This window comes from Palaemon carinicauda, chromosome 11 (assembly GCF_036898095.1).
Source record: "Palaemon carinicauda isolate YSFRI2023 chromosome 11, ASM3689809v2, whole genome shotgun sequence".
In the NCBI taxonomy this organism is placed as follows: domain Eukaryota; kingdom Metazoa; phylum Arthropoda; class Malacostraca; order Decapoda; family Palaemonidae; genus Palaemon; species Palaemon carinicauda.
In genome coordinates this window covers 138904108-138931188 of record NC_090735.1, presented here as the reverse complement: position 1 = coordinate 138931188, position 27081 = coordinate 138904108, and the positions used below count along the sequence as shown (strand labels likewise).

At 41.7% G+C, this 27081-nt stretch overlaps 1 protein-coding gene and 1 long non-coding RNA gene across 2 annotated transcripts in view; both read left to right on the top strand.

The window, feature by feature from the left end:
* Positions 1-8123, top strand: part of LOC137650238 (uncharacterized) — a 101794-nt gene extending 93671 nt beyond the window's left edge. The window contains exons 7-9 of the mRNA XM_068383513.1: positions 3905-4017; positions 5136-5348; positions 5475-8123. Coding sequence (XP_068239614.1) covers positions 3905-4017; positions 5136-5348; positions 5475-6989 — 1841 coding nt within the window. The 3' untranslated portion in view covers positions 6990-8123. The remainder of the gene's footprint in view (positions 1-3904; positions 4018-5135; positions 5349-5474) is intronic.
* The window catches only part of LOC137650244 (uncharacterized), a 473662-nt gene that overhangs the window by 408312 nt on the left and 38269 nt on the right, over positions 1-27081 (top strand). The window lies entirely within an intron of this gene.

Here is a 27081-nt window from a genome sequence, read left to right as displayed (position 1 = left end):
CGATTCCGGACCCAGCAGCAGTTCACATAGATGCCTTTCTTCTGGATTGGTCCCATCTAGACCTTTATGCGTTCCCCCCGTTCAAGATTGTCAACAGAGTACTGCAGAAGTTCGCCTCTCACGAAGGGACAAGGTTGACGTTGGTTGCTCCCCTCTGGCCCGCGAGAGAATGGTTCACCGAGGTACTGCAATGGCTAGTAGACGTTCCCAGAACACTTCCTCTAAGAGTGGACCTTCTGCGTCAGCCGCATGTAAAGAAGGTACACCCAAGCCTCCACGCTCTTCGTCTGACTGCCTTCAGACTATCGAAAGACTCTCGAGAGCTAGAGGCTTTTCGAAGGAAGCAGCCAGAGCGATTGCTAGAGCTAGGAGGACATCCACTCTCAAAGTCTACCAGTCGAAGTGGGAAGTCTTCCGAAGCTGGTGCAAGTCCAAATCAGTATCCTCAACCAGTACCTCTGTAACTCAGATAGCTGACTTCCTTTTATACCTAAGGAAGGAAAGATCCCTTTCAGCTCCCACGATCAAGGGTTACAGAAGCTTGTTGGCAGCAGTCTTCCATCACAGAGGCTTGGATCTTTCCAACAACAAAGATCTACAGGACCTCCTTAAGTCTTTTGAGACCTCGAAGGAGCGTCGGTTGGCCACACCAGGTTGGAACTTAGACGTGGTACTAAGATTCCTTATGTCAGCAAGGTTCGAACCACTTCAATCAGCCTCTTTAAAAGATCTCACTTTGAAAACTCTTTTCCTCGTCTGCTTAGCAACAGCTAAAAGAGTCAGTGAGATACACGCCTTCAGCAGGAACATTGGATTTACATCTGAAACGGCTACATGTTCCTTACAGCTTGGTTTTTTAGCCAAAAACGAACTTCCTTCTCGTCCTTGGCCCAAATCGTTCGATATTCCAAGCCTTGCCTATTTGGTTGGAAATGAACAAGAAAGAGTACTATGCCCGGTAAGAGCTCTTAAGTACTATTTGAAAAGGACTAAGCCATTACGTGGACAATCAGAAGCTTTATGGTGCGCCATTAAGAAACCTTCTTTACCAATGTCGAAGAATGCAGTTTCTTGTTATATCAGACTTTTAATTCGAGAAGCTCATTCCCATCTGAATGAGGAGGACCATGCTTTGCTGAAGGTAAGGACACATGAAGTTAGAGCTGTCGCAACTTCAGTGGCCTTCAAACAAAACAGATCTCTGCAGAGTGTAATGGATGCAACCTATTGGAGAAGCAAGTCAGTGTTCGCATCATTTTACCTTAAAGATGTCCAGTCTCTTTACGAGAACTGCTACACCCTGGGACCATTCGTAGCAGCGAGTGCAGTAGTGGGTGAGGGCTCAGCCACTACATTCCCATAATCCCATAACCTTTTTTAATCTTTCTCTTGAAATGCTTTTTATTGTTGTTTTTTGGGTTGTCCGGAAGGCTAAGAAGCCTTTCGCATCCTGGTTGATTTGGCGGGTGGTCAAATTCTTTCTTGAGAAGCGCCTAGATTAGAGGTTTTGATGAGGTCCTTTAGTATGGGTTGCAGCCCTTCAAACTTCAGCTCCTAGGAGTCGCTCAGCATCCTGTGAGGATCGCGAGGCTCAGTAAGGAAGACGTACTTAAAAAGGCAGAGTAATTGTTCAAGTCGACTTCCTTACCAGGTACTTATTAATTTTATGTTTGTTATTTTGAATAACTGCTAAAGTGAAATACGGAATACTTAGCTCTTAATGTTAACATATATGCTGGTCTCTACCCACCCCCCTGGGTGTGAATCAGCTATATGATCATCGGGTAAGTTTAATATTGAAAAATGTTATTTTCATTAGTAAAATAAATTTTTGAATATACTTACCCGATGATCATAAATTAAAGGACCCACCCTTCCTCCCCAATAGAGACCCAGTGAACCGAGGAGAAAATTGGTTCTGTGTTGACATCGAGTACTTGAGTACCTATTCGACAGATGGCGCTGTTGATGTACACCCCCACCTGTATAGCGATCGCTGGCGTATTCCGCCCGTAGGTTTTTCTGTCGGGCAGCAGAGCTGACAGCTATATGATCATCGGGTAAGTATATTCAAAAATTTATTTTACTAATGAAAATAACATATTTTAGGTGTTGGAGGTATGGTAAGCTGGAACCCTTAAATACTCAAGAAAATAAAACTGCTCACCATTGCAGTATATTTCTGTAATAGAGTTTGAATTTTTTGTGACTGGCAAGAAGTGATTGAATTGGAAGAGTGAATTTAACTTTTAGGAAGATGAAATATTTTTCTGGGGTTTGCTTCTCCTTAACACTTGTGAATTGTCTCCACTCAACCATTTTTGATATTCTAGTGCGGAGAGTATATTTGGTAAGAATTCAAGGCACTATGTAGTCTAGGTGCTGCAGAAATTGATTGCTTATTTGATATATAGATGTGTATTTACCTTTTACCTTTAATTGAATTATACAATGCATATTTCCTTTGCCATTTATAAGCAAGGTTATCTGTTACAGTATTGCCATAGTTCTGCAGTGCTTTATTACTTGGACTCATGGAGTTAAGCAGTCCTGCGATGAGTGCTTAACCTCATGAATAAGAAAAAAAAATATTCTAGTTGGGTAGGCATCAATTGCATCCAGAATATATAATATTTGTGTGCTACGTAGTTGGCTGATATCTTGTTACATTATAAGTTGAGAAAAGGAAGATACTATGTCCAAGAAACATCTCTATTGTTTGGTCAAGTAGATCCCAGAGTTATCAATATTAATTGTAGTGGATAATGAATGATTATCACAAGGTGGGTGGACTGTATCAAGGATGACCTTTGATCAAAGGGATTAACTGATCATGAAGTGTGGGACAGAGGTAGATGGAGGAAGCTGACTAGAAACATCGACCCCACATAGAAGTGGGAAAAGATGTAGACAAAGAAGAAGAAGAAGAAGAAGAAGGAATGATTATCACACCAAATATATGAACTACTTGTAATGTTTTTTAACTAAGATATTGTGTAAAATGCTAAGTATTGTGCTTTGGTTGTGGTTTACTGTGATTTTTCAAAGTTAGCCATATCAGTTACATCCACATCTACCTCTAAGACTATTCCACCACATCATCGTGGAGATAATTACTAACCTCTAAAGGAAGTTATCAATGATGGTGCAGGACACTGCATAGTGACATCTAATTCCTCATTGTCAATGGAGTCTTTTGACACATGAAAATGGAAGGTTTCTGATTAAAAAAGGAACAATCCTTTAATTTATTAAATTGATTAAAATTTTTCCCAAAACATGCAAAGTCCCATTTTTATGGCATATTTGATTCTTGAGGCCATAGGTTAGACATATACATTAAAAAAGAATATCTTGCTATTATTGAAGTTCGTTATTGGATTGGATTCATGAACTTGGGAAATATTGCCTGGTGCAGTTGCACTAAGAATTAGAAGATAGAAGTGGTTGGACAGTAAAAGGTAAGAAAGGAAGCAGGAGCAGAGGTAAATTAGAAGGATACAAAGCTAGTGCAGGTAGGGACCCAAAGGATCGTAGCAAAGATCCTTCGGTAATGCCTACAGTGCACCACGTGAAGTGAAAAATTTGTCAGAACACAATAATTTATTCCAGTTATATATCATTGGCTTTGCACTCAGTTCAACATTTGCTTAAGTTTATGGTGATCTATTATCACGTATCAACAAGGTGAGGCATATGTCAAATAGGGATTTGTTTGATAGGAAACACCAAAGTTTTCATGTTAAATTACTATATAGATTCTTGCTGAATACATAATTTAAAATGCATTTATATTGTTAGTACATCCATTTATTTTGACAATTGTGTAAGAGTGCATTCATGCACTGATGTAAGATATTAAGTTAGTAGTTCAAAATATTAAAATGTTCACATTTATCCACAGGTTCCATGAGTACACTTTGGGGAAAAGGGACTGCTTCCATACGCAAAGTTCTTACATTATTTGAAATGAAAGAAGCCTTGGATTTGTATGACCAAGAGGTTGCTGGAAGAGAAGTGAGTGTTGCTGTGTGCAGATTATTTATTCACAGACAACTTTAGATTTTCATTTTAAAAGGCCTCAGCTGCCAGCATAGTTTGGGAATGAGTAGATCACAGGTATTCCTTTATTTGTTGACCATTGTATGTAATATGTTAAGGCTCCATAAGATCATAAGACTAAATTCAGTTAGCAATGTATATGTAGAAAATTTGCAAACTTTAGCTGTTATAAATAACGAATTGGTGGAGAGAAGTGGTGACCAGAAGCCTGTAAAAAGGCTCAGAATTCAATAGATTGAGAATGTTTTGACATGCTATATGGTATGAGAAATAACTAGTGAGAAGAAAGTAATTATGGAACTGGTAGAATGAAGGACACGAAGTTGTAAAAGAAGGCGATGGATGAAGACCTAGCACTGATGTGAGCCCAGGAAAACTTATTATAGTATGGAAGAGAATTCAGAGAGATCACTTTAATTCTGATTTCGTAAATAGAAGACCTGATGTAGAAATGTTTATGGTAATAATTAACTCTGTAAAATAGGATCTTTGTTTCATGTCAAATGGCACACCATAAGTCAAATGCATCTGGTAGGTTGAACAGCTACTGTATTGTATTTATGGATTTTTACAAAAATATTTCAAAAGGTGGGCCTTGTGACTCACATCAAGTATGTGCTGTAATTTAGATATTGGGAGAGATGGGAATACAATAACCTATTGGGACAACGTACCTTTTGAGGCGTAATACTCGGCCTTCTGAGTGGTTGGCGGTTAACTATTACAATAGGTTTTATCACAAAATCATATTCGACTATGTTAGGCACTTGAATGCAGATCCATTTGTCTACTGCCATGTGTTTTGTTTTCTACTTTTATTTGACCTTTGTACATTTCTTTCCTTATGAAGTTTGACTATTGACCATATTTTGATTTCATCATTCCAGGGAGCTGACTCTGTTGCTTTCTTATTCTTTAATACATTTTATTTAGACATGCATAAATTTTCTTGTATCAATAATTTAGATCATGTATCATTACTTGAATTCAAATCCATGACTAGCTATGTTAAATTCTTCTAACCTTATGTTGTTAAAACGCCTATTGTGCTGATCAAAACTTTGTATTTATAGGTGGAAGAAAAGGAACCACGTCGTATTAAAAAGCGTATAAAAAAGGAACCAGAGGATGAGCTTGAAAACTTGGTGATGCCCTTGTTGTCAGACACTGGAGGTACAGTAGATACTGGAGGCCGAGATGATGGATTTGTTGAAGAAAGACGGAAGAGGAGGAGAGTTATACTTGATAGTGAAGGAGGGGGTGAAGATGCTCATGGGAAAATGAAAGTAAGTCAAAGTATATTTTTACTTTACTTGTACTGTATATTTCTTTTAGGTTATCTTTACATTTATAAAATGACATTCTTACATAACAAAAATGGCCTTACCTGCCAATCCTTACTTTATTTTCAGGTATCTGTTCAAAAAATTGTTGATAGTGCCCTTACACCTTTCTTGGGGAAGATAGAAGAACTTTTCGATCCAAATGCAACAACCCTGCAGATTGCACGTACCTCCCAACACATTATAACACTATGGCATGCTGATATATTATTGACAAAACTTTTTGACCAAAACGATTTAACCAAGTTCTTTTCTGAGGTTATGAACGATGTACTTGAAAAAAATAACTTGATGCATCAGCAGGCGAGTGGTGATAATGATGGAAGTGGATTTAGTGTCGAAGTTTTAGTTACCCATACAGGTAATGCTCTTGTTGATGAATCCTATAATAAGGCTTCACTTGGAGACTCTGTCGTACAAGAAGTTGAAACCATAACTGTTGGTGACATGCAAATTATCAATTATCATCAAATTGGTTCTGAACATATTGCAAAATACGTTCATATGATTGCCATGTACCGTTATCGAATTCGTATGGGTAAAAAGATGAAGGCAGATCCAGGTGCTGGAACAGGTAAGGATGCTCTCATGCCTCCTCTGCTTGAGGGAGATGTTTTGCCAGATGAATCCTCTACACCGCATGACCTTGATGATCTTGTAAATAGAATGGCTGGAGGAGGTGATGAAATACTGACAACTGCAAGTGGGTCACTAACTAAGGCATGTTTCCAAAAAGTGAGTATAGATTTGAAGAGCAGAGCAATATCTGATTTAGAATTATATGTCAATCCTTCTTTTCATGAAGAATTGATTATGCATATTATGGTTGACCAAGTAGAAGAAAAAGGGGTATTACCTCTCAGTATTGCAGTGTTTTTGGCAAAGGGTTGCAACTTCTGTCGTAAAAAAGAGTGTAAAGGAGAGGATTTGACATTACCAATAAGCCCAGATAATCCAGTATGTCCAGATCGTCAGTGTATTAAAAGAAATCTCATTTGTGAAATATGTAATAAGCAGATGTCTAATTCTAAGTCTTTAGCAAGACATAAATATAGTTTACATGATATCCAGGTAGGGGATGCTGGAGGCTTATTTATTTGTAGTCATTGTGGTGATACTTTTAGTAAGAAATGGAAACTTAATATGCATGAAAGACAACATGAAGACAGAAAGTTAGAAGTGGCGTGTCATGTGTGCGGAAAAGTTATGCGTGGTGCGATGGCCTTAAAGAAACACGTTAGTATGGTCCACGAAACCAAAGCTCAATTTCAGTGTGAGTTCTGTTCAAAAAATTTCAAACGAAAAGAAACTCTTAATGTACACCGGAGGATACACACAGGAGAAAAACCATTCCCTTGCTCCAGATGTGATTATGCCTCTGAAACCAAAGGGAACCTCAAGGCTCACATGTGGCGTAAACATAAGATTCAGTTGGGTGTCCCCTCTCCAGATCACCAGCAGCAGCAACAAACAGCAGAGGAACAGGCTATGGCTGCAACTCTAGTCGCTCATGCTCATTCTCTGGGTGATGGGTCTTTCATTATTGCCCCAGGGACAGCTCCATCTAGCACAATGTTAACCTAGATACAATAGCTGTCTTTTGTTATCGACTGCAAGAAAAAGTTTACTTCATATAACCTTCTTGATACAGGTATTTATGATGATTTATTTATTTAGGTATTCCATGATATAAACATTATTTCAAAATTAGTTGAATTATGTGCTATACTAAATACAGCATTGGGATTGTAGTATTTGTGATAGTACTGTAAATTAATTTCTTCAAATATTTTGTGGATTTCATTCTTTTCTGTCCATGTGTGTAATTAAATTTCAGTCTTAACTCTTATGTGGCTTAGTTTTTCAATTGTCACATTAACATGATTTCTTGGTCCTTCCTACAGTTCCTCCTGCTATTTCCTTTTAGTGTATACTGTACTGTTTTTCTGACAAATGTTTCTCATCCCTTTCTTGTCACATGTCCAAACCATCTCGATATTGGAGACTTGGTCTATCCATATGATCTTCCACCTTCTCCCTGGCCAAGTATCATAAAATTCTAGTTAAAGTTTCAAGATCTGTTCAATTTTTCTTGTCATTTTCTATATTTCCAAATTAGTTCTTAAACATTTTACGCATTAAAAATCACTTGCATAAAACATGCTCTACTGTTTCGAGCATCTCTTATGACAATATCTGTTACATTTAGTATATAGTACTGAGTGAATTTTTTGCACAGCAGACACATGGCTGAAATCTGACTACTTTTTTCCTTTATTTTCTTTCCAGTAACCACAATCCCTGGTGTTCTTGCTTTTATTTTCAATCCTACCCTCCCCATTCTATTCTCCCCAAGTAACTCCTTTACTACAGAACTTTAAAGCTTTCCCTATTACTATAAAAGATTTGATAAAAAAGTAACTTCTTTATTTCACTATTCTATGCTTTTAAACATTTTGACAATTTTATTTAATTCCACTGAACTTCCAGGTCATCTACATACAGCAGCTCCCAGGTTCTTTACTTTCCGCATTGTTTTGTATCTTCCTTCATTCGTATAAGTTATAACAAAGTAAATTATTACCCTTGATGGAAACAAAGATTTCTCCAAAATTCTTTTGATATACCTGCAGCTGTCTTTCTTGTAGATCTGGTGTTACAATGTAGCTAGCTTATTAAATCTTTCAAGTACTTTCCATTTTTGTTATAGCCATAGTTTGTACTATTGATACTAAGTTCTACTCGTAATTCCCATCTAAGTGCCTGTCTTAGTACTGTACTCTGTTAGATGCCCTTTCATGATCCAATTTACAAGATTCAACTACATTAAATGCTTTATATGTTAATATCAATATTGACATAGAATTTGATAATTGATACTGTATCAGTATTTTTACTGCATTCTATTCTCATATATTACATTTTTTGCTTTGGCAAACTGTGGAAACGTTATCATTCTTGTTGGATGATAACCTGAATTTTCTTACCATTCTCATGGTAATATACGAAAGTACAAGCTCTGTTATAATTTCAACATTTCATGATAGGCTATACTGTGTATAGACATGTGGTCACATAAGGTGTATAAATTAAGTGAAAAATACTGTTATTGTGTTAAGGTGATAATTCCTCTTGCAATTTTGCTGCTCTATCCAAAGTTTAATCAAATTGAAAATTTTATTTGACAAATTTTATCACGTAAAACATTTTTAGCAGCAATTAAAAAAAAAAAAAGTGTTGCCTATTAATGACTGTGATATTTGAATTTTGAACAAATATTTTGACAGTTTTTTATGTTTTTACAACTTTTATTTTTAAATAATACTTTGTGTTTAAAGGAAAGAAGTACTATAACTTTATTTTATACTCAAGCCAATGGCACCACACCAGACATATAGGTGTGGTAACATCTAGTAAATAACATTAATTATCCACAGGAAACAAAGATCTCAGTATTCAGGTGACAGCTCTTCCCTATACTACAGTTCTGGTTTTGTTATAAATCTACTTGATCTTTAAAAGCCCTACTGGGTATAGGGACATGTCACCAACCACCTGCAATGAAAACAAAGGAATTTTGAGTGATAATGGAAATGAGTAACTAAATTCCTAAAACTAATCAATAGTAAAATAATACAATTACAAATAAAATTATTTAAAAGATTTTGTATGTTTCCTAAACAAGCTTTCTTTTACAACAGAGTTGAACAAACCCATTCTGGGGGAGAGATCGATGACTTGTTGCTGGGGCCTTATTGGTAATATCTCTCTCTCTGTCTGGTGATTGCCAGATGGAATTTCAAGTCCTGCTCAGACTTGTCAGTTCCTTTAGTGTCTGGAACCTCACCATCCTTTTGAGCTAAGGATGGGGGGTTTGTGGGAGCATATAGGTCTACCTGCTGAGTCATCAGCAGCCATTACCTAGTCCTCTCTGGTCCTAGCTTGGAAGGAGAGGGGACTGATCATTGTCCTGCTTACTAGGGCAATGTCACTGTTCTTTGCCTCTGCCATTCATGAGCACCCTTTAAACCTTCAATCCAGCCCCCAGATGCCTTTTCTACAAGAAAAAGTAGACTTTAGAAGCCTGGGAACCATCTAGGACCTCATAGAGAGCGTCTTTCTCTAACATGGTCTGGACTTCGGCCTAAAGGGCCTGATCCTTCACATAAGAATACGACAGCACTTGATGTCGAGTCAAAGGATGAAAGAGAGAGAGAGAGAGTGAACGGGACGTTGTAGGCCTCTCAAAAGACAGATACCGACCAAGGTTCAGTTCCGTGAAAAATCCACCTCTGCCACCTGCTTTGTAACTACCCTTCCCCACTGGTGGACAGGTAGTAGGAATGCGCCCTCTATTGGGCACTCCCATGTCTACCTCCTCTACCTTGTGACCCTCTAGATTAAAAGGACTTCTTGGGGCCCAGTTTCTTAAAGGATGTTTGCTGGGGATAAGACCCTCTCTTCAGCTCTGATTTGTCTCGGTGATGAATATCTGTGAGGGGGTGGTGCTAAGGAGTAAGGGCATGATGTCATGGTCCTGTGGAGTAGGGAGTCTTGACTCGCCTACCTCCAGCTCTCAGCAACTGCCTCAACGTCTTCCGCGTTATAGAGGGAAGCACCCTCCATCAAAGCATTACGAATTTTAAGCATTTCCCTCTTTGGTACATGCCTTGGGAATATTGAGACAACGGAGTCGTCATCCCAAAATCCAGTTGACCCTCTGGTTGACCACATTGTGGGTTAGGAACTGTACAGTCCTAGCCCTGGAGAGCAAAAAGGTAAACATAGCCTCCCTTATTTGCTTTTAGGAGAAGTCTTCATTTCTGAAGAGATATATACCCTATTATGCCATGAATTGGCTTGCATAGAACACATTGCAACCTGTTCCTTGTTTGTAGCTTCCCCCGCCGAGAAGTTTACCGGCAGTGTTACCAACTTTTCAAGGGTAATATTCTATGTTAGAGCCAGAATAGCTGGATCTAACAGCAGAGGAGACTGATCATCGTCGACTATCTTGTAATACTTCTTCTGTCACAAATATGGCGGAGGAAGTAAACAAGATGATTCAGTGCCCTGAGCAACTTGGACACTCCTGCTACCTGAGCAAAGGCCCTCTTTGCTCCCTTAACTCCCCTAGACCAGGGCAAGACTACCCTAGTTTTGGTTGGTCTGAAGGCATCATTAAATAGGTCCAGAACAATATACCTTCCTTTGGGGGGAACAGGGGTTGGGTCGCCTAAGGAGTTGACCTTCCCTGTGGAGGATTAAACCCAAAGGAAGACATGATCTGACTCCTTTTGCTCTAAGGGCGAGATCTTAGGACTGGCAGACGCAAACAATATGCCTTCGGAATGGTCTGAGCCGTCATCAAATGGATCATTCACTCCCAAGTTCACACCCACAGGAACCCGGGATGGGTCAGAGTCGTCAGGTAAATTCCTAGAGAACTAGGAAGTAAAATGTATTCCTCTGGTCTGCTGAGGCTGAAGCTGAACCAAGAATGCCCTTCTGCTGATCTGGGGCCTTTGATTTTGATGTCCAGTTTTTCAAAAGGGTTTTTGCATCCCTCCTCTCTTGGGTCATATCCTCCTTTGGTCGCAAAGCCTTCGCAGATACGGCAGAAGGGACTGCTATCTCCAAGGGAGGAGCGGCAGGTTCAGGTTGGACAATCTCTGTCAGCAAAAGCCTATACAGTAGTTGTTGGTGAACAAGATCTTTACTTGAGACTTCAAACCCCTGCTAGTCCTCAGGTGCAATGTATCCCATGGGGGAGGAGTTGGTTGCCATTGCTTTCTTCTCTTCTTTTTGGATAATACCCAGTCTATCTCACTCAGGGTCTAAGTCAGTGTTGGAATTCTTATAGTCCATGTACTTGCACAACCGCTGGGCGAGAAACAGTCGAAGAAAGAGCCTGCCTCGCGGTAGTGCTGCTTTGTCTAGGATCTAAAGGTGAACTGCTTCTTCCAGATGCCTCGAAAGGAATATGAGGAGTACTTGCTGGGGGTTACAATTGGTGATGTGGGAACGGGTCTAGAAACCACTTACTGCACTACCTTGACTAGACCTAGAAACCAAAGAACTTCCATCATTAAAGGAGAAGCGCCCGCTGACGCTCTGTGGGAGTGAGAGTGCTTGTGTAACCTACCAAGAAAGGGCAAGTTAGACTAGATGTTCTGTTGTGCTTGCTAGTGAGTGTTAAATGTTCTAATGGTGAACGTGCCAAAGAATAATCTTGAACAGGTGTGCCATCGTGAACTACCAAGGTAGTGGGAGGTGAAAGAGGGCACGCCACCAATTTGGCAGCGCCAATGAGTGCAACTGTTTCATCACAGATTGGAGAGGAAAATGTTGGCATGTACCTGTGACTGTTCTTTCTCTGCCAAAGTATAGCACACATGTACGCAGTACCGAAGTAGTGCTTGCTGGAAACTATAAGAGTTTGCAAGTGTGCGACTGAGATCACATGCAGACCTTCATCAGCAAGAGGAGCTCGCCTACCTACCTCGGTAGTGCTCAGTGGATGGGTGCGCAAAACTCTTGTGAGACTAGGGCCAAAGTAATGTAAGACAAAATACAATCACTCGCCAGCACTCCAGCAGTAGGATGGTGAGGAACCTTGCCCGCCCCTGCATTAAAAGGCACACGCTTGTATAATGGTGAGCAAGGGTGGACTGGGATACCTGCATGTAGATACGCAACTGGCACAGCACATTCTTTCTCGTTAGAGGGGAAAAGCCCGAGGCGCATGTCCCGAAGGTCCTGGCCTCACAAAGTGCAGCGCGTTCTGTTGTATCTTACGGACACGACGGCGAGGGGCGAGGACTGTGAACACCCTCCGTACTCCATCGTTGTCTTGCTCCGCAAAGCAATCCTTCGAAGAGCTGGAATGAGGCATGGACAAATCCAGCACATGTTTCCTAAAGCCCAATAGGGGCGACCATCGTAAGGCAAAGCTGGGTGTTTCATGAGCTATGAGCCCTCAGTGCACTGAGTAAGTTCAATCTGAGAGCGCATAGCATAATCGGTGAGCTGGAAAGACTGGCCAAAGTCAGCTTCGTGGTTCACCTCCAGAGGGGTAATAGTGTGCAACTGCTCCCATTCGTATGCCAAAGCAGTACGAATGAAGGGTAAAATAGCAGATACAGAGGTAGTTGCAGTTAGAGACGCAAGAAGCTATGGCAGGTCACCTACCACAATCTTAAGGAATCAACTTTGTAGTCAACTCCTGGGGAGGCAGGTGTGGCCTCCCGCTAAGTGTCTTGCTGTAGAACCTCCAAAATCTGTTGCTTAGAGGGGGAGTCCGAAATCCCAAAGGAAGGCCAAAGCTGACTCACAGCATCAGCACCAAGACTTTCTAAGGCCAAGGGCTGCGCCGCTTTGCTAGTAGAAGTGGCGCAGTCCTCTGAACCTATTGGTTGTCCAGGAGTCAAACATCCACCACTTTTACTTGATCGTCCTGTGGAGGAGACTAATTGAGCAGAGTCAACAGGGAGGGAATGAGACGCCAGAGTTAGAAATCAAGACTTCTTCGGTTTCAAGGTAGACCCAAAAGAAGAAGACTCCCTTTTAGACTTTTTCTTCCGTCGCCTCCTAAACCGCACCCACTGGTAGGATGGCTACTCCCGACATTCATCACAAGGAGACTCCAGCAAACAAAGATGGCCTCTGATTAAAGGATAAAGGACATAAAGATCCGCCTCTCTGGTTGACATGAATGTGCCACAAGAGTGCCCTTCAATGCCAGGACAGATCCAAATCATAAGGGAACCTCACAATATGCAAGCACCCCTGAAAAGAGAAAGAAAACACAGAATTACTGCTGGTTATTCAAAAGGAATGAGGGTTAATGTGAGAGAGACAGGTATACCTCATCAAAAGTTTTATGGCTAGTTTTTAGCTTTCGTCGAAATATATATCTCAGAGTAAAGAGCAAAAGAGTTTGTATTAGATGTTGGAACAAATAAATTTTAGTTGTTTACCATACAGTATAAATATTTTTCCCATTGTTAAAATTTATTAAATCTGAAAAGCTATTCATTACTGTACCTTAAAGCTGCCTGCATCTGATGCATCCAAGGAGAGTTATTTTTCTGAAGCTTAAAAATGCTACAGCTTTAAGTCTAATTTGTGACAGTACCTGTCTTTTGTTAAAAATTCAAGTTTTTTACTCTTTCATGTAAGGAGACATGTTGATTAAAGTCTGCTTCACCAAAAAAGAAAAATTTAATACAAATGTTGAAATAATTTTCTAGACATTTTAACCATTGTCAGTGCATTTGTTTGCATTGGGTGGAGGATGATTGTTGCTGATTACATTTCAAAACTTCAGCATACTGCAATATTCTCTTATTGAGAAGGCTGAAGATCTTACAATTTAATTTTACCTAGAAGTTATAAATCTAAGTCTTTTGGATGGTATTACATAAAGCCTTATGCTTCCTTAGAAATTGCAAAAGCCATTATACCTAATACAGCTCTATTTATAAAAAAAATCATAAAGAGTTTGGTTAATGTCAAGCAATTCCATTCCTTATATTTTTTTATAATATTTAGTATACTTTCACCAGACTGATAACTTAAAAACAATACAGTGCATGCATTTTGACATGAGTATTTACTTTTGGTAATCTTCAGTCTTGTATTACTCAGCTACAGAAATTCCTTACAATAAGATATGCTCTAGACAAGCATATTATATATTTCACTCATTGATTCACAATGTGTTACCAAATACAGTGTAGAATAAAGTAATTTTGTATCCATGGCTGTTATAGGGTTTGATTATATACAATTTTTTGTAATTGATTTTTAGAATAAGTTGTAAAACCAAAAGTATACTTTAGTGAAGGAGGCTCTTATTATGAATATGTGCTACTATCTGTGATATGTATATTAAAGGATGTAATGTTTGCATCAAGCTGTAAATAGTAGAAAGTATTGAATTAAATTATTATATTTTTATAATGCTTCTTTGAATGCCCTTCTCACCTTGCAGCAAAGGTAAATACAGTAAGGAGTTGGAAGCCTACATTTATGAAATATTTGAAGATAAAAGCAAAAAATTTATCAATACATCATTCAGTCAGACAAATGAGAATGATTCTGCAAAACTGAAAAGAAAAATGATACTGTATTTAAAGATGAAAGACATACATCAATAAAATTTCTATATACACCCTATATTGTACAGTATTTTGATATAAAGGTGTTAGAATTCATCTGTTGTCAGTGGTGTGTCATCATCCCTCACCTACTCCTCAATATCTTCATCAGCTTTTAAGCATATGATCTTGATTTAGGAAACAATGATCTCAATCGTAGACTATAGTTCAAAGCCTTCAAAGTCTCTGCTGCACAGTCTGGCCATAATTTCCTCCAAGCAGAGCTCATTATTCTGGAAACCACTTTCACCCAGGCTTTGTTAATGAGGTTTAAAGCAAGTAAAATGTTCAAGTGGTTCTAACAAAACTCAAAGTATTAACTGTATCAGAAAGACCTCAAAATACCCTTGAAAAAGGTTAGAGTACAGTTTCTTCAAGTTAGAAAATACCTACTGGTCCATTGGCTGGATGAGAGGTGACAAAATCTATGTAGTTACCCAGGCTTTAACGTTTGATCTCCATATAACCATTAAGTTGTCCTTTATAGCATTGTTTTTATCAGGATGGCAAACAAGTAGGAGCTTTACCTTCAATTCATCACTTGCATTCCCACACAGCAACAGTTAGCTTATCTTTCGTAGGCTTATGCACAAGCAAGGCCTTCTCTTCCTGTAGAAAGAAATAATGTAGACATGTTTTCTCTCAAATCCTTGGTTTACCAAAGATATAAGCCCTACCCTAGCTGGACACTTAGGGAGGTTTCCTTCACTTTTGGCCTGAGAACAAAGTAATATGGTAGCAAATGGGTTCACATAAAGGTCTTGGTTACTAATAGATTTATTTTTAGCGACAAATTCCCATAAGACGATTCAATGGAATCTCAACTCCTTGTACTGAATTGAATAATCTTTTTGGATAGTGCAGGAAGCTTGCTAAACCATTTTGATGAACTGATGATGACATTTTATGTTCCTAAGTAGATGAATGCAGTGTGATGAGTTCTCAAACCTGGTGCTACTCCTCCCAATTTTCATGTTTGGAATTGCTTACCTTGTCACATGGACTCAGCAGGTGAGAATTTGGGGTTTCAGTAACTTCTTGTCTGACATATTGTTGCTGCCTTTTTAAGGGGTAGATATGATGTATAATCCTGCTCCAGGACAGTGACCCTGTTGCTAATACTCATTATCAAGACCATACAGATACTAGCAAGGATTCTTAGGTTAATCGGTAAAATTTTGCATTTTTTTAAGGTTGGCTTGACTTGGTCTTTTTACCTCTTCTTGGAGCCATAAGGTCTTCTGTGGTCATCGTTTTAGCTATCCATTTAGAATTTGTTTAGGTAGCAGTTCATCATGAATGCGGATAAAGATCAAGTTATCAATCCAGTGTAGTTGATTTTTAGTGAGTATGGTTTCTATACCTTTGTGTCTTTTTCAACTTATAATCTGTACATGTTTATGAGAATGTTAGGAAAATAACTCATCTTTACACCATTTCCCCACTAATATCCTTTCAGATTTCTATCATCTGTGAAGAGCCGCAAGTACGCCTATTTTTAGCCTTCTACTTGACATCTGTTACTGCTTCCATTCTTTTGTCTTTCTGCCGAACAATTTTTAATATTTTCCCCCAGTTGCACCTTTACACTGAATGCCTTCCTGTTCCCAAGGGCAGGTCATATGGACCATACTTCATAACTTCAAATATCCCAGCCATATTAATGTCCTTTAGCTTTGTACCTTAAAGTACTTTACATCAAGACACTTGAAGCCTAAGGGCTTGATGCCCCCTTTATTTTTGTATCCTATCCCCCCTTTTTGTTCTAGAGGCATGTTTTCATTTAGTCTATAACCATAAAGGGTAGCAGATATAACCGTGATAAGTATACTACAATCTGTTATATTGTTCTTGTTACCAACTGCAATAATCGTGTGAACTACCTAATACTTTCCCTTCTTCAACATTATCACTTCCCCATTCACACTCAGATGGTTCAAATATGCAAGAAACTTTGATTTTATAAACTGCTTCTGTACACAGTCACACACATACATGCATACAAACATACATAAATACACACATCATGTCCTCCCATATGTGTCTGTTTGAGGTCCTATGCCAGTTTATACCTTCAAATTTTCTTAGCTCATCAATCCATTGTCTTCTCTTCCCTGCCCTGCTTGTTTGCAGTCCCTAGGGACCCATTCTATTATTCTATCAGAAAACACCAAAATCTTAATAAAGTTTGGAAATGAGGGTTAAATCTAAGAGTTGAAAAATAATTAGAAGAACTATAAAAAACAATAAAACAAACTAAAAACCCAGTACATTCGTAAACACAATCAGGCTAAAATTGAGGAAACACTAAGGAGATAAGCATCAGATTGATAAAAAGAAGACTTGCAACAGGGTCCCAACAGATATTTGCTTTAATGGATGAAAACGGAAATATCAACGAAAGAGACTGAGCGATAAAAAGTACAGAGGATTTCTATACAATGTTTTATAATTGTGCCATGAGAAATATGTTTGCCAATAGAAGTGATGAAATACCAGAGCCAGTACTAAAAGAAATGGTAGAAGTAATTAAAGCATGAAAAAGGACAAAGCAGCAGGAGAAGATGGCCTAGAAATGGATTTAATAAGAGATGGGGGAGATTTCATAGTAGTCAAATAGATGGAGGAGATTTCATAGTAGTAAAACTTGCTGAACTATTACACCAAATGTTTACAAGAATGCTCCATACCTATGGCTTGGAAAAAATTTATCCTTACAGTAATTCACAAAAAGAGACACAGAAGATCTGAAAAATTACTGCCCAATAAGTTTATTTTGTTATATATGAAATATTTACAAAAATCATATCAAGCAACATAGAAAGACAGCTAGACTTTAATCAACCAAGAGAGCAGGCAGGCGTTAGAAGGGAGTATTCAACAATTAACCATATTTATGTAATTAACCAGCTAATGAAAAAAATCCAGTCCTGTAAAGTAATTTGCTTGTCATTTATTGACTATGAGAAAGCTTTTGGTTTTGTCAAAATTTCAGCAGTAATGAAAGCACTTCAAGAAAAGTGATAGATGAATCATATGTTAGAATACTTGAAAATATCTATATGGGAAGCACAACAATCCTGAAACTACATCGATTTAGTGAGAAAATTCTGATCAAGAAAGGAGTTAAATTATCTTTTAAATTATTCACAACATTCCTAGAAGACAATTTTAAGAATTTAGATTGTGAAAATGTAGGAATTAACAATAATAATGAATACTTTAATATGCAGATGACATAGTTTTATTTAGTGAATCATGGGAAGAATTGAAAAAGATAATAGAAGATTTGAATAAAGAAAGCAGAAATGTAGAACTGAAAATGAATGGCAAAACTAAGATATTTTTTAATGAAAATACTGTGACTGCTAATAAGGATTATGGACAAACCTCTAGAGATTGCTAACGTATGTTTGTACTTACAACAGACAGTAAGTGTTTCCCAAAGATTTGAGGCCAAAATTAAAAGAAGGATAACCATGGAATGTAAAGCTTTTGGTAAACAAAATTTCCTTATGAAAAGTGAAATGCCACTTTCTCTAAAAAGAAAATATTTAATCAGATGGTCTTACCAGTATTACCTTATGCATAAGAAACTTGGAACCTTACTAAAGTCTTAAAACATAAACTAGTTTCAACTTGAAGAACTATGGAAAGAAAATGATGGGAATAACATTATGAGACAGGAAAAGAGCAAACCAAAAATGAAATGGACATGGGCAGGACATAATGAGGATGACAGATAATAGATAGACATTAAGAATAACAGAATGGGCACATAGAGATTACAAATGAAGCATGGTAAGGAGGAAAGACCATGGATTGATGAGCTAAGAAATTTGCCGGTATAGATTGGTATAGCGAGACCATAAACAGACGAGGGGAAGGTCATGTCTGAGGCCTTTGTCCCGCAGTAGACTAGATATATATATATATATATATATAATATATATATATATATAATATATATATATATATATATATATGTTATCACGAGTGCCCTTTTTTTCGTCTTCATCATTGTTGTTACCTCCTCCTCCGCCTCCTCCTCCTCTTTATATACATAACGGATTTTGAGCGAAGCGAAAAATCTATTTTTGGGTGAGATAGCCATGGCGTCCTGATGGAAGGTTCCTGTTTGGTAGCTTCCTTGGGTATAAGACTACTAAGATATTCCCAGAGAATTTAACCACAGGTTATCACAGAATTCTAACTTCTGGAGCGAGTATCTCAAAGGTTTCCCTTTAAGACATCGTAATACAACAGGGGACACGCATGTCTGGTCGTGCCACATAGCTATCTCCACCCCGAACAGAGTTAACGCTTCGGTGTGTAAGGGCTGAGAATAGCTGGGAGCCGTTCCACAGCTAATCTCACTCGTGGCTACTACTGATACTCGAGACGTAAACAAACGGACGCCATTGCTCTAATGACGTCACGCGCGTCTTTATCCTGGCGCCAGTTGCTGCCCATCACCATGATACAATTGTGTAGGGTGGGAGCAAACTGAACGAAGTAGTAGGGAGGGTCCATCAGGACGCCATGGCTATCTCACCCAAAAATAGATTTTTCGCTTCGCTCAAAATCCGTTTTTTGGGCTCAAGCCATGGCGTCCTGATGGAAGAGTACCAGAGAATCAATGTATCGTGGTAGATTTTCCCCCAGAGTTAAGTGCCTAGGCATTGACAAAACAGCAAAGTAATCTTAGGTAAGAACCATAGGAACGAAATATCCTGCCCCCCATTGGTAGGAAGTTCCCATGGGCTATGCCGACGTCAAAGTGGTATTGAAGGGCTATTCATCTTGACAGAAGAACTTTTAAGAGCTTAGAGATGAAGCAGAATGTTTGATATTTGTATAGGAACATTCTGAAGTAGGCCAGTGGTGGTTGGGCACTGTGTGTAGAGTTCATCTCCTGATTATCAGAAGTAAGTATTCGTGTAGGAACCTTACTGAGGCAAGGTGAATATAATTTAGGAATAGACATCTTAAATTCTTCATGACCATAAGAAAGGAGGAATAAATAAAACTATGACAGTATGTATTTCATAGTAAGTAGGAGCTGAAAGAGACGCATAAGTAATAAAATAGAAATTTTATTTCACAATGCAGAAATTAAATAATTTACAGCAAAAGTAAAGTTCATTTACAGTAATAATAATGTACATAGAAATAAAGGCTTGCTCTTGAATCTGAAAGGGAATTTCAGGATTAGTAGGTACTCGTTCTCGAGGAACGCAAGTCTTTAAATAACACATCATGCTCAAGGCATGCGGCACTTGTGTAACACTATGACATTTCACCTGGGATAAGAACAGTTATAAAAGCACTAAGTGTTTTTAGACATCACTATGAATCACTCGAGGGTCAACATAGGCACCCGAAGAGTTAGAGTCCCAAGTAACTCACTGTTCTACGCAGAGTTAGGTGCAGGTTTCATAACACTACCTGCGGCTACCACAAAATGTTTGATTTCGTGCACTTGTTTCGCATAATGTTTAAAGAAAACTCGCGAGGACTTCCAGCCCGTAAAGTTTTTAAGGCTCTCAAAGTCCATGCTCTGAAAGAAGTTCAGAGAAGATGCCACTTTTCTAGGATCATGACCAGCGGGTGTACTGTTCGGATCCGCTCTGCGAATGAAGTAGGTGATTTTCGCTCTTAATTGTTTCAGTGACAGGTCGCTGCCCGATGTTTCTCCTTTGAAGAGTTGGCCTCCACCAAAGTTTGAAGTTCTGCGAAGATAGACCTTGAGGCTCTCTACTGGACATAGAGAGACATCCTCCTTCAGGGGGCATATTCTCCAAGGGCCCCATCTTTTGGTGGGTAATTCATTTTTGGCGAGAAACGTCGGATCAGGGGAGAGGGTCACTTCTCCTGAATCAGCAAACAGGATGTGTCCCTCTTCTCTTGATAATGCCACTATTTCGCTGACTCGAGCTCCCGAGGCGAGAGCAAATAAAAATATAACTTTCTGAGTCAGATCCTTGAGGGGGCATGAATCATTGTCCAAGTTGGAGGCGAAATGGAGCACCTTGTCTAGTGACCAGGAGATCGGTTTCGGAGGGGGTGCTGGGCGTAGGCGAGCACATGCTTTCGGCAGTTTGTTAAAGATGTCGTTGGACAGATCAATTTGGAAAGCATATAGAATTGGTCTAGTCAAAGCCGATTTGCAGGTTGAAATCGTATTGGCTGCTAATCCTTGTCCATGAAGGTGAATGAAGAAGGACATACAGAAATCAATGGTGATTTCTTTAGGATTTTTTGCTTTAACAAAGGAGACCCATTTCCTCCAGGATGATTCATATTGCCGTCTCGTGGATTCGGTCTTGTATTCCTCTAGGAAGTCTAGACTTTTCTTCGAGATCCCAAACCTCTTCTTTGCGGCAAGGGAGAGAAAATCATGAGATGAAGGTCCTTGATTTTCGATGATGAAGCGAAGACAGTCGACTTCTGTACTTGTTGAGAGAGAACTGGGCCCGGGAGAGGGATCAGCTTGGGCTGCAGCTCCAGGACCAGGGGGTACCAGTTGCTCCGGGGCCACTTGGGAGCCACTAGGGCCGCTGTCCCTTTGAAGGTTCTCAGTTTGGAGAGGACTTTCAACAGAAGGTTGGTGGGAGGGAACAGGTATATCTTCGACCATCTGTTCCAGTCCAGTGACATGGCGTCCACCGCTTCTGCTTTGGGGTCCTCGTACGGGGCTACGTACAGAGGAAGTTGATTGTTGTCGCTCGTTGCAAAGAGATCTATCTGAAGTTCTGGGACTTGATGAGAGATGAAGGAGAATGATCTTGCGTCTAGAGACCATTCCGACTCTATCGGGTTTGTCCGAGATAGAGCATCCGCTGTCACGTTGCGGAATCCTTGTAGGTGAACTGCAGACAGGTGCCACTTCTTCTTCTCCGCCAGACGGAAGATTGGGAGAAGCACCTGATTTATCTGGGGCGATCTTGAGCCCTGGCGATTGAGACAACGAACTACCACCGAGTTGTCTAGGGTTAGACGGATGTGGATCGAGGGCGGCGGGGATAGCTTCTTCAGAGTAAGAAGGACCGCCATGGCCTCCAAGATGTTTATGTGGAACGTCTTGAATAGTGGAGACCAGGTCCCTTGAGCTTGTTTCAGGTGGGAGTGACCTCCCCAGCCCTCCAGTGAGGCATCCGTGTGGATGTTGAGTGATGGAGGAGGGTGTTGGAGAGGAATGGACCTTTTCAGGGCCATTGCTTCCGACCACGGCTTTAGGAGGCGTCGAAGTCTGTTTGGAAGCCGTCTCTTGAGGTCTCTTCGAGCGATGGATGCCGATCGTCTCCAGACTCCCGCGGCATCCTTTAGCTGTGCACGAAGCACTGGGTTTGTCACTGAGGCGAATTGTAGAGAGCCTAGAACTCGTTCCTGCTGTCGTCTTGAAATGCGTTTGGATTTCAGTAGTCGCTTGACAGACCCTGCTATTTCCTTCCTTTTCTTCTGGGGGATGGAAAGGCGGTGTGACTGAAGATTCCAGTGGATTCCCAGCCACTGAAACTTCTGAGCCGGAGAGAGGCGAGATTTCTTCTCGTTGATCTTGAATCCCAGGTGTTCTAGGTACTGGGTAACTTCGTCGCAAGACTTTGTACACTCTTCGGGCGATGGAGCCCAGACTAGCCAGTCGTCGAGGTAGGCCATCACCTGGACGTTTCTTAGGCGGAGCTGTTGTACTATGGCATCCGCCAGCTTTGTGAAGATCCGAGGGGCCACATTGAGGCCGAATGGCATGGCCCGGAAGGCGTAGCTTTTCCTTTGGAGTCGAAATCCTAGGTAGGAGGAAGCGTGATGGTTCATTGGAATGTGCCAATAGGCATCCGCCAGGTCTATAGAGACCGTGTAGGAACCTTGAGGCAGAAGGGTCCTTATTTGTTGAAGCGTCAGCATCTTGAATTTGTTGTTCTCTATGAACTTGTTGAGGGGGGATAAGTCCAGAATGACTCTGAGCTTGTCTGAGTCCTTCTTGGGAACGCAAAACAGTCTCCCTTGGAACCTGGTGGACTTTACCTTCCTTATCACCTTCTTGTTCAAGAGGTCTAGAACATATTCTTCCAGAATGGGGGTCGATTGTTGGAAGAACCGCTGGAAGATTGGGGGTGGTTGCACCCAACTCCAGCCTAGACCGTTCTTGATGATGCTGTGTGCCCAAGGATCGAAGGTCCAACGATCCTGGAATTGGCGGAGTCTTCCTCCCACCGGAAGCACTTCATTGCTTCTGGTGTCCCGAGGACTTGTTGCCTCGGCCGCTAGCTCCCTTTCCTCCTCTACCTCTGGAGGGACGACGAGAGGCGTCTCTGCTTGCACCCCCTGGACGAGCCTCTACCTCTGGCATGAAAGGTAGTGGATGGCTGCTCAAAGGCAGGGGTGAAGACCGGTGACTGTGACAACACCGGTTGGGGGACCAATTGAAAGGTCTGTTGTGGTTGGGCAACCACTTGGGAGGTAGCGGGTCCCGGAAACTGACGTCTTTGTTGACGTTGCTGGGGTTTCGGCTTCTGAGGTTTCCTCTTAGGCTGAGGTCCATCGTCCTGAGAGGTTTTCCTTTTTCTGGACATGCCCCACTTGTGGAGAAGGTTCCTATTCTCCGTGGCGGCTCTGTCCGTTATTTCCTTGACAAGGTCAGAAGGAAACAGGTGCTTTCCCCAGATGTTGGAGGAAATCAGCCTCCGGGGTTCGTGTTTCACGGTGGCACCGACAAACACGAATTCACGACAGGCTCTACGAGCCTTTATGAAATGGTACAAGTCCTTCATTACCGTGAGTAAGTGGGATTTGGCCAGTACCATGTAGTGATCGGGTACTGCTGTGTCACAGGCCATAACTTCAAGTTGGACTTGATGAGAAAGAGACGCTGCAAGCCTCTCCTTCGTGTCTTGTTCCCGGCGAAGGAGGTGATCATTGAGCTTAGGGAGGTCTTCATTAAACTGACGTCCGGCGACGTCAGGATCGAGCCTACCCACAACGAAAGTATGTTGGACATCTTTCCATTGTCTAGTGTCAGGGGGTGTCACGATGGAGAAGGGTCTGCACTCCTCCAGTGCAGGGCAGGGTTTTCCTTCTTCCGCCGCTTTAAGGCATGCAGCCAAGGCCTTTTCCAAAAATGGAAGAATCGCAGTGTCAGGTGCGACATATGTAGGATGCTTCTTGCTCAAGGCAGGAAGCTTAGAGCAGGTAAAGCCCCTGCTCTTAAATGCGGAGGCTAGCATAGCCTGGGCCTTTGCGAGATCGAACACTATCTCTTCTTTAGGTTCGGTCTCCTCCTTCGAGGCAGGTTCGGAACGAAGCCGGACGTAACAGTCCGGGTAGGCCTCGAAGCTTGGGAAGAATTCCACATCTTCCAACGGGACCGTGCCGATTTTGTCACTAACAAAGATCCTGCCGGTCGCAATAACCATATGCTCTGCATACCTCCACGGGTTGGCATGAGAGCAAGCTGGGAGATCCTTGACCGAGATCTTCTTCGGTTCTCTGGATCCAATCATAGACCTGATGGACTCCTGGTTCTCCTTCAGTCTGTCGTCCATGACAGCTCTAATCAGTCGGATCAGTTCTTGGGTAGAAGAGGAAGGATCCGGGGTCGAGGAGGTAGACGGGATGGACACATCCGTCGGTGTAGGAGTAGGCGGAGGGATGGACGAGGGAGTAGCTCCAATCTCCGACTCGGTGTATTCCACCTTGTCTTCGTCCTCTTCGGCTCCTTGAGCCATAAGCGTCTTCTCCGTGTCTTCCGAGACGTCAGAGATCTGTTCATCATCCTCGGAATCTAAACGACACTCGTGCATGGACTGAGCCATGACCACATCAGGTTCCACCGTAATTTGGACAGTGGGGATTGCTTCCTTTGGAACTACTGAGTCAGGGGAGGCCTTAGGGAACAACAGGGACCTCAGTTCTTCGGTGGCCAGGTACGGTCCAGTAGCATTTCTCTGAAAACCACGCACCCACTTGCGCAGTTTCTCACGAGCAATGTCTCTAACCTCCGCTGAGGGAGGGTTATGGAAGGCCTCAACTAGGTAGGCCTGGCAGACCGTACATTCCAGTGGATTCCAGAACTTCCAATCCCCTTTCTTGTCTGAGCAAGGGGCGTGAGTCCTGCACGCCGTATGTCCGTAAAACTGGGAGCGTTTCACAGCACAGTATGCGAAATCGCACTTCATCTGCTCCTCCTGTGGAAGAAAGAGAAAATGAGTATGGGGGAGTCATAGGAATGGCTCTTAAATTAAGTTAATATTAATCATTAATTTTAACTTAAAGAAGGTGTGATGCATAGAGAATGAAACAGTAAAGGAGAACACACTCCATGCATCTCGCCCGGCTGGTTACCATAGGCTTGGTCCTGGATAATCCAAATGACCGAGATCATTGGATATAGTTTCCTAGGATTCCCATTATATTGGAACTCCATGGAAAGCCAAGGACAAGGTTGGGATCGAATTCATTCGGTTCCCAGATAAGAGCCAGAAGGTCTCATTAAGGGAAACTGCTTCTGGCAACCAGCCGTGCTAAGATGCACATAGCATGCTGGAAATAGAAGAATGCAAAGAGACAGCATGATCACTAATAGAGCAGTACTAGGTACTGATCTTAGAAGCAAAGCAGCTTATCTATTTGCCAGGTAGGGCTATCTTAGTCTTATGATAGCTACAGAGAGGGGGTGCAAGTATTCTTGACGCCTCCGGGGCATCCGGCAAGCCGCCGGCACGCCGGAGCTCGCTCCAGCATAGATTCTGGCACTAGAACAGACAATTTCAAAGTCAGTTAGATACCAGGATGGCGGCCGCCGGCACAACGGCGGCACGCCGGCAGGGAGCGGCGGCTCCGGCAGCCGGAGGATGCCGGATTGGTGACTGGGGTAAGGATGGTACAGGTAGTATCGGGTTGCCGGCAGTATATGCCGGCACTCCGGAGATCGACCGGCAAGCGGACGATTAGATAGGAGTAGGAAAGCTGCCGGTAGTAGCCGGCGGCAGCCGGCAGTCCCTCGGTACACGGGGGGCTGGCGGCAAGGGTAGGGAAGTCACCAAGAGGGAGGCAGGTATTGCCGGCAGAAGAGGCGGCAAGAGACCTGCACCCGGATAGATAGAGAGACAGGGGGAGGGGGGGAAGGATGCAGGAAGTACCTTCAGGGTTCCAGACATCCCTCCCCCTCCCTGAGGGGGTGTACCCATGATAGAGACAGGCTCTATCATCCATAAGCAGGGGTCACTAGGGACCGGGAGCAGGTAGCCCAAGGGAGGACTAGGGAACACCCAAGAGGGGGGGGGGGGAGACTCCCCTATGCAGAGCTACACTAGTAACTAACCTTATAGGACACTATGAAGGTATATGTACCAGAGCGGACTGCACAAGGAAGCTCGGGTAGCCCTACTCTTCCACCCTAAGGAGGAGTTGTAGGACAGGGGACAGATGAGTATAAACTAACCTAAGCATAGGCTAGGCTATACAAGAGATAGGTGGGGAGGGAGAAGAGAGGGGTCTTCCCAGGAAGGGTTTCTGTACCAGAGCGGCCACAAAGGGAAGGGAGGACAATCCCTAACCTAAGATTAGGCTGATCGGCTAAAACGGTGCAAGAGTACAGTTTCAGCATGGAACAGAGAAACCTTCCTAACCCGACCTAGATCAGGGCTAAAAGTCCTGAACTAGGCAAGGAAGAAGACGTATCGCTATCGCAGGAAAGTCGTAGACTATCCTAGCCATAGAGGTAGGCTAGCCTAACCTCACTCTCAGACGCAATCCTAAAGGGGGTTCATTCCTTTAGGGAGGACTGAGAGGCGATATAATACTCTATTAGACAATAAATCCCTTTACTCAGAAAAGGGATCAAGGCTAATTAGAGGGAGTGCCAAGGCAGGGATGAAGGAAGCATATAGGGGTCCTAAGGTTAGGTTAGGCTAGTAAGAATCACTGACTAGCCTATCCCCTATATGGTCCCTGAAGGCGAAAACATTTGCATCACTAGTCAAAAGTATTGTAAAATAATAATGCCACTATCTTCATAACTTAGTCTAGGATCACTGATAAATCATGCATGAACACTTGTATATAGGCTCCTGGCCTGGGGGCTATAGTAGCCGACTGGTATGAGGTCAATCGATGACCGATAAAAAGCGTCTAAACACGATATAAAAGTTCCTAGCTATGAAGACTAAATAAACTAATGTATTCGATTAGTATATAAGGCCGGAAGCGTTGTTGTGGCTAACTAAATAGAACATGCAAAACAACAACGACGCCATAAAATGGCGGGTCCGGTAGAGGCACAGCTCTGCCACAAAACATCAATTATTTCGCGAAATAATATTTACTTTACGGCCAGAGCTTAATTAAACAATACTGGAACCTTGTACTCAACTTTCCAGAAGAAGGCGAGGCTGAAGGTAACGACATAGCGAAGATGCAAAGCGATAAAGTTCACACAAGGGAAAATCCGTCTCAGTAGGGCAGCTACTAAACAAAGGATAAAGACGCGCGTGACGTCATTAGAGCAATGGCGTCCG